Below are 6510 nucleotides of genomic sequence, written 5' to 3'. Positions count from 1 at the left end.
TTAAATACTCTCCATAAAGCCAATGCCCTTTAAATTAAGTAGGTATAGAGGCATTCAATTCTTCTTTTAAATTTTTGAATGTTACCTATAATATCATTCCATGTTGAGACAAAAAAAAAAAATTAAAAATAGAAAAGAAGCAGTTCTCAGAAGTCTTGGGGATGCTCCAATAAGAAAGAGGTGATTAAAAACAGACCCTTAAATTTGAAAGGCCCGATTCCCCCTCCCATTCGCCCCCCCCAATCAGGTCCCTTCCCTTTCACCTCTTTTTTTATGCAGTGCCCTCACCCCCACTCCAGAGCTAAGTAGCCGATTTGGAATTCTGAAGAAACAGATTTCAGCATCCATATTTGTTCTGGGGCACTTGTAAAATGCGATTTGTAGAAGGTCTTTAGCCTTCTGATTGTCTTTGAATTGTTTTTACTGAAACAGATCTTTTGCAGTTAATGAGTCCCCACGCAGCTGGACAGCTCCTCTCGGACACTGAGAACTCTAACCCCAAAATGACCCCAATTTGACACCGCAAGATGAAATTTTACCGCCTGTTAAAACCATTTCCAGCCTGGGCAAACGGAGCTGACTGTTGACGGAGGTGTGTGCCGCCTCCTGCGACCCCCATCTCACGCCTGTCTCCCGGGCCTGCCCCACCTACTTTTCCTTTACCCCAAATGTGGGAGAGCAGATGAGCCTCGCAGCCCCGGTGGGAGTGCGGAGGCTGAGAACTGAGCATCAGCAACAACGTACTATCGGACTAGAAAGCAGAAAGCCTGCGTACCCCACTGTTTTTGAATAGCTTCCATGGGACTGCAAAATTGGGGGTTAGGAGAGACCATGAAGTTCTTAAATGTTTTTCAGCTCTATTAATAAAACATCAGCAAGTTGGTGATTAAAACTAATAGTCCTTTAAATTCATCAGACTGACCAAGAACTGACATCATGAATCACCTCCAACTTGATCTTGTGTGCAATTCACTGCACTGCGATGCTATCTTAAACTAACGGTTTCATAAATTACGTGCAACTAGGTAAGTGAAATTTCTTTAGTCGCATGAAATTCGGGGTTCTCCCCTTAAGCAACTGGTGAAGTTTTAAATGACACATATTTTCCTCCAGGAGGACTTCACTTTTAACACACTCACACTTCTTAACTAAGGTCTTTGGAGTTAAGAATGATTGGTTGGTTTTTTTCTTGAACAGTATCTCAAAATGTTCTATTTCTCTCTCCTTCCCATCTGTAACCAGATTGTCCCAGTTACTTGCTTTAAAGTACTCAATAAAAGGCAAAAGGAGTTACAGAATATTAGAGAGAGAGAGAAAGAAAGAAAGGAAGAAAGGAGTTTGGGTTAAAATGCCTTCTGCATCACCCAAAGGATGAAAACACATGACAATAGAGTTCGAACTTTTTTCTTTTGTAAAGCTAAAGATTATCACGGAGTAATCAACCCATTAGCTTAACAACTGTTTGAAAATATAGAAATCATCAGTCGGTCTGAATTGTTTTTACTCGGATGCACTGCCAGGGAAGAAACTTTTTAAAAAAAATCCTAGTGTAGTTTTTCTAAATAAAGGCTGTAGGAAATGCTACCTCACTTCACAATATCATTATGAAAAAAAGTGATGGTAAGAGAAGCAGGAGAAGCAGAAGGTAGCAACTTTGAATGTTTAAACTCTGCGATGCAGAGGTTCGGTTCGAAGTTGATTTTTACAAAAGAAGTATTTATCAAGGAAACTGAGTTCCTTTTTAAAAAGAAAAGTGGCGCTTTCTGTACAGGGCATTTAAAACAACAGTAACCCTATTGGCGACAACAAATATGCAATACTGAAAATAAGAACAGTTAGAGGAGTTAAAAACTGAAAAACTGTATAAACTTCTCAGCTAGCGGCGCTGAACGGGGACCGTGGATCCACCAATATAAAGACCTCGGCAAAGTCGAAAATGCTCCGCAGCGAGACCACTTTGATTTTTTTCTCTCTCATCTTTCCGCCCCGGCTAAACTGAATTCGAACAACTGCCTCCTATAATAAAATTCTGGAGGTCAACTTTTTCTTCTCTTTTGCATCTTCTTTTTTTACTCACCTTTTCTTATACGTCGACGAACAACTCAGCAACAAATAAGGATGCTTTTAATCTTGGAGTTCTTCTGGGGAAAAAAAAATGAGGAGGTGGAGGGGGAAGGACCCTCCCCCCCAACCTGCAGGTTTCATACCAGTCGGCTCTTGCAGGCTTGAAGCCCGGCTTAAGAGTGGCTGAAAAGTCTAGCCTGGGCTAGACTCTCCTCCCCGAAGCTCCGCGCGCCCGGCAGTCCTTGCTCCGGCCACCCCGGCAAATACCGCGCGGTCCGCGGCCCCTCTCCCTGACGTCGCGCTACACTCGCCTCTGCAAGCCCCTCCGCACTATCTTTCTTTATATGTAAGGGCCGATTTCCCGCAGACATCATTGTTATGATGGCTCATTTAATCAAACTGTTTAATTGCTCTGGTAATCACTATCATCATCACAGGTGCTCAATCATTCATCATTTTTGGAGGGCTTTATTGACCTCCGGAGCTCATTCCCCAGCCCTATTAAAACGGGGCCAAATTTCTCCGACTCCGCTTGGAGTCTCTGCAGGCTACGATCTAAGCCCAGTTGAGAGTTGCCCGAAAGCTAACAGTGAAGCAGAGATGAAAAGGGAGAAGGAAAAAAAAAAAAAAAAAGCCTATCCGCCTTCTCGCCTTCTCCCTCTTATTCTCATTCTCTCTCCCCACAACTCCCTTCTCTCTCTCTCCCTCACAAACACACACAGAGTATTTTATTCTCCTTGAGCGCCCCCCCCCCCAATCTCCCGGGAAGTCGGGTCAAAGCCACGCGCAGAGGATTCGCTACTTTCTACTCTCCAGAATGGGTTCAAAGTTGGAGAAGGAGGCGGCTGTTGAGGAACAATCTGTTTTCAATTCTCTGGGCCGGGGACCATGAACCAGGGCGAGAGCCAGGAGTTGGGGAGAGGGCGCGCTCGGAGCGCAGGCCCCGGCTGCTGGGCTGCCGGGAGCCGGGGGGCGGCGGGGGCTGCAGAGCTGAGCGCGCCGGGAGACCGTAGCTCCGCCCCCAGCTCGCGGCTCGGAGTGATTGACGCGCGGCCGCCGTGATACCCTCGGCGCGGAGGTGAGGCAGGGTGCAGCTCCAGCCAGGGATTCGGCGAGACATCGGCTAGAACTACTTTCTACGCAAACCATGTGGGATAGTTACCTTCTTTCCCTCCACTCTCCTCCTTTTCCTTTTTGGAAAAGTTCATTCGGAGTCGGCCCCATCTTCCTGATACCCTGAAATTGCCCGGTGTAACTAACACAGCCATTAGCCGGCGATACCGCTGACTGGCTTCTGCGCCCCCGGCGACCACAACAAAGCTGGGCAGGGAGTGCCGGCCAATCCTCCTTGCTAAGCATTCTCTCTCGCTATGCATTCTCTCTCTCCCCCCCCCCCATGCTTCCCAGCTCTAAGTGAGATCCACTTTGGAGTCGCACACCAGTCGCGCGCGCGTGTACACACACACACACACACACACACACACACACACACACACACTTTGGCAACATCAGACAACATCAAACATCCAAACGACTCCCTCCCATTCCTCCCTCATGATTCCACCGCGGGCCCCAAAGACTCTCCAGGGTGGCCCTTGTCCGCAAAGCTTGAAGGGAGTGCTCTCTGAGTTAAGCTGGTCTCTTCTTGTCCTAGAAAAAAATGAATGTTGACAAGGGTCCTGGATCTGCACAGGGAAGAAAGTACCACTTAAAAAAACAAAAACAAAAACAAAACTCTAGCCGGGCGTTGGTACGGTCTGCAGATCCTGCTGCCTCTGGGTGTTAGCAGAAAGCCTTCGGGGCGCGATAATCGGCTGGCAGAGGAGTAGGGGGCCCGCGGAATTAAAAGGAACAAAAGCAAGAGCGCCATGCCAAACGTCCCCGACACGACCTCGTTAGGCAGGAGCCGGGAGTGATGGGGAAGTGAACTAGAAGCAAGTTTTTTTTTTTAAATTAAAAATCTGAGGCTGTACCGTACTTTCCCTGTGGTTTTCTGCAGTTTTCCTCTCTGCGCTCTCCCTGTCCTCTTCATTCTCATTCTCTTTCCCTCCCTCTTTCCTCACGTGCGCGCGCGCGCGCGCACACACACACACAGGCGCACACGCACGCACACACACACATACTCCTCTTCCTCCCTCCTCCCCCCCCCTCCCCCGCGCCTTCCCCCGCGGAGGAGCAGCCTCGCTGATTTGCTCGGGTCGGCCGGGCTCCTGCCTCCCCTCCCCCTCCCGCCCCCCGCCTCCCGCCTCTCCCGCCCCCCCAACCCGGGCCGTCCGATCGCACTCGCTGCATATCAGAAGCTCCGCGCGGCGCGCTCCTCCTCGCTCCCGCTCCCCACTCCCGGGATGTGTCTCCGCCGTACGACGGGCTATGGCCACCACGACTTCCGGGTTCCGTCATTTCGTTCTCCCGCCGCCGACCCGCGCCGCCAAACTGAGGCTCTTCTATAAGCCAGGCAGCAGCCAACCTGCCAACACCTACTGACACTCACTCATCTCCCAGAGAGAGAAAGAGAGCGAGAGAGAGCGAGCGCGAGAGAGCGAGCGCGAGTGAGAGCGAGCGAGCGAGAGAGAGAGGGAGAGACAAAATACCTACCAGGAAAGGGGGGGAGGAAGTCCAGTTTTTGCAAACTATTCATTTTTTTTTCTTGATTTCCCCCCCCTGCTTTCTTTGAACGATACTTTAAAGAGAGAGGATCATATTATAGATACCGCGGGGGCAAAGCTAAGGGGGGGGAGGAAAAATTCAAGAAGCAGAAACCCCTCGCGGAGTTTTACTGGAAGAAAAAAACGGGTCTGAAAGATTCCTCCTCTTCATCATCATCAACCATCATTCATTCACTACCTTGACATTCCGGGCTTTGATTGACAGCTGGAGTGGCAAAAAGCCATGAAACACGACAGTTCGGTTACATGTGGGCTGCTGACGGGCCGCTCGTAACCTTCAGTTCGGGGGCTTGACAATTTTTTTTCTTCTTTTTCTTCTTTTTCTTTTCTTTTTTTTTTTTTTTTTCCAACTGAGGGGAAGAGAAGAGAAAGAGGGGGAAAGGAGGACCGAAGAGGAGGAGGAGGGGAGGGGGGAGGAGGAGGAGGTGGAGGAGGAGGAGGAAGATCAGGAGGAGGAGGAAGAAGAGGAAAAAAGAGAAAAAGAAGAAATATCACAGGAAAAAAAAAAACTCTTCGTTGTCTTGCCTGGGCTTTTTCCCCCCCCCCTAAAAATAACATATTGGAAAACTGGGAGAAGTCTCCTTGGTTTGGAAAAAAAAAAAAAAAAGGAATCTTCAGCCTAGATCACTTTCTTATCCGGACTGGGATATTAAATATACGACACATCCAGGAGTTTATTGGAGCGCAGACTGATGGCGCAAAGGGTAGGTTTAAATCTCCAACACTTACCTAGATATAAATCCTCTCCTAAGAGGGGCCTGTCCCGATGCCTCCTCTCCCTTCAACGCTGCTGCTGCTGCTCGCTGCTTGATGATGGCGGCCAGTATTTAAAAAAATAGCAGCAAAATTATTCATCGGCTTCTTTTCCCCCCCGTGCCTCTGCGTGTGTGCGAGTGTGTGTGCGTGCGTGTGTGCGTGTCTGGGCGCGCGTGTTTCAACGCTGTGCGAGCGGGCGGGCGGCGAGTGCGTGTGAGTGGTGGTGTGTGTGTGTGTGTGTGTGTGTGTGTGTGTGTGTGTGTGCGAGTGCAATTGTTACACGCTTTCGCCTCGCTCCAGCTTTTACCCCAGCAGCGCGATTCCCCCGGTTCTCCTGCTGCCGCCGCTGCCGCTGCTGCGCCGCTGCTGCCGCTGCTCCCGCGGCTCGGGGCGGGCACCGGCTGCGTAGGAGCCGCCGCCGCCGCCGGGGCCGCCGCTGGGGCCGCGCTGCCGCAGCCGCTGCGCCGCCGCCTAGACTAGCCTGGGCTGCTTGTTTTGTCTCTGAAATTGACAAGGACGCAGGGAATCCGCTGCTAAATAATGTTTCTGGTAACTTTCACATTATTCCCCTCCACCCCACCCCCACCCTCTGCTCCCTGCCCCCGGGGAGGCACTGGCCCCAGCCTTCCCTAGTCCTCGGCGTTCTCGTCCTGATTATTAGCGTTTTTCTTCTCTTTATTTTGTTTCATTTCGCCTTTTGATTTATTGGATCCTCTGGAGGAGGCGAAGGGGGGTTAGGGGTGGGATCCGGGGCTTCCTCCTCACACTAACTCCACTTCTCCCTCGGTTGGCTTGCTACGGTTCTGCTGCCTCCCGCCCGAACGGGACCTCCCGGCGCCCCCTCAATCCCCGGCCTCACCGCCCCCTCTCCCTACTCTAACGCTGCTCTCGGTTCATACTTTTTCATCTTTTAAATTTAAAAACACCCCCCTCCCCAACTTTCAACTCCGTTGTTTCGGCTGGTTTGGTTTCTGTGTATTCAACTCGTGCTCGGTACTTTTCTCCTTTATGACTTTGTTTTTAT

General features: G+C 50.3%; 1 protein-coding gene across 7 annotated transcripts in view; it reads left to right on the top strand.

The window, feature by feature from the left end:
* Window positions 1–4327: 4327 nt before the first annotated feature.
* MEIS2 (Meis homeobox 2) overlaps window positions 4328–6510 on the top strand; it is a 201575-nt gene continuing 199392 nt past the window's right edge. For 4 of the 7 annotated variants that reach the window (XM_027083833.1, XM_027083836.1, XM_027083831.1 and 1 more), the window contains exon 1: window positions 4328–5434. In XM_027083833.1, coding sequence (XP_026939634.1) covers window positions 5423–5434 — 12 coding nt within the window. In that variant the 5' untranslated portion in view covers window positions 4328–5422. The other 3 variants (XM_027083832.1, XM_027083835.1, XM_027083837.1) reach the window with 3 other exon arrangements.

The sequence above is a fragment of the Aethalodelphis obliquidens genome, unplaced genomic scaffold (genome assembly GCF_003676395.1).
Source record: "Aethalodelphis obliquidens isolate GAN/ISIS:26980383/991018 unplaced genomic scaffold, ASM367639v1 scaffold51, whole genome shotgun sequence".
Lineage (NCBI taxonomy): Eukaryota > Metazoa > Chordata > Mammalia > Artiodactyla > Delphinidae > Aethalodelphis > Aethalodelphis obliquidens.
This window is presented reverse-complemented; position numbering and strand designations above follow the sequence as displayed.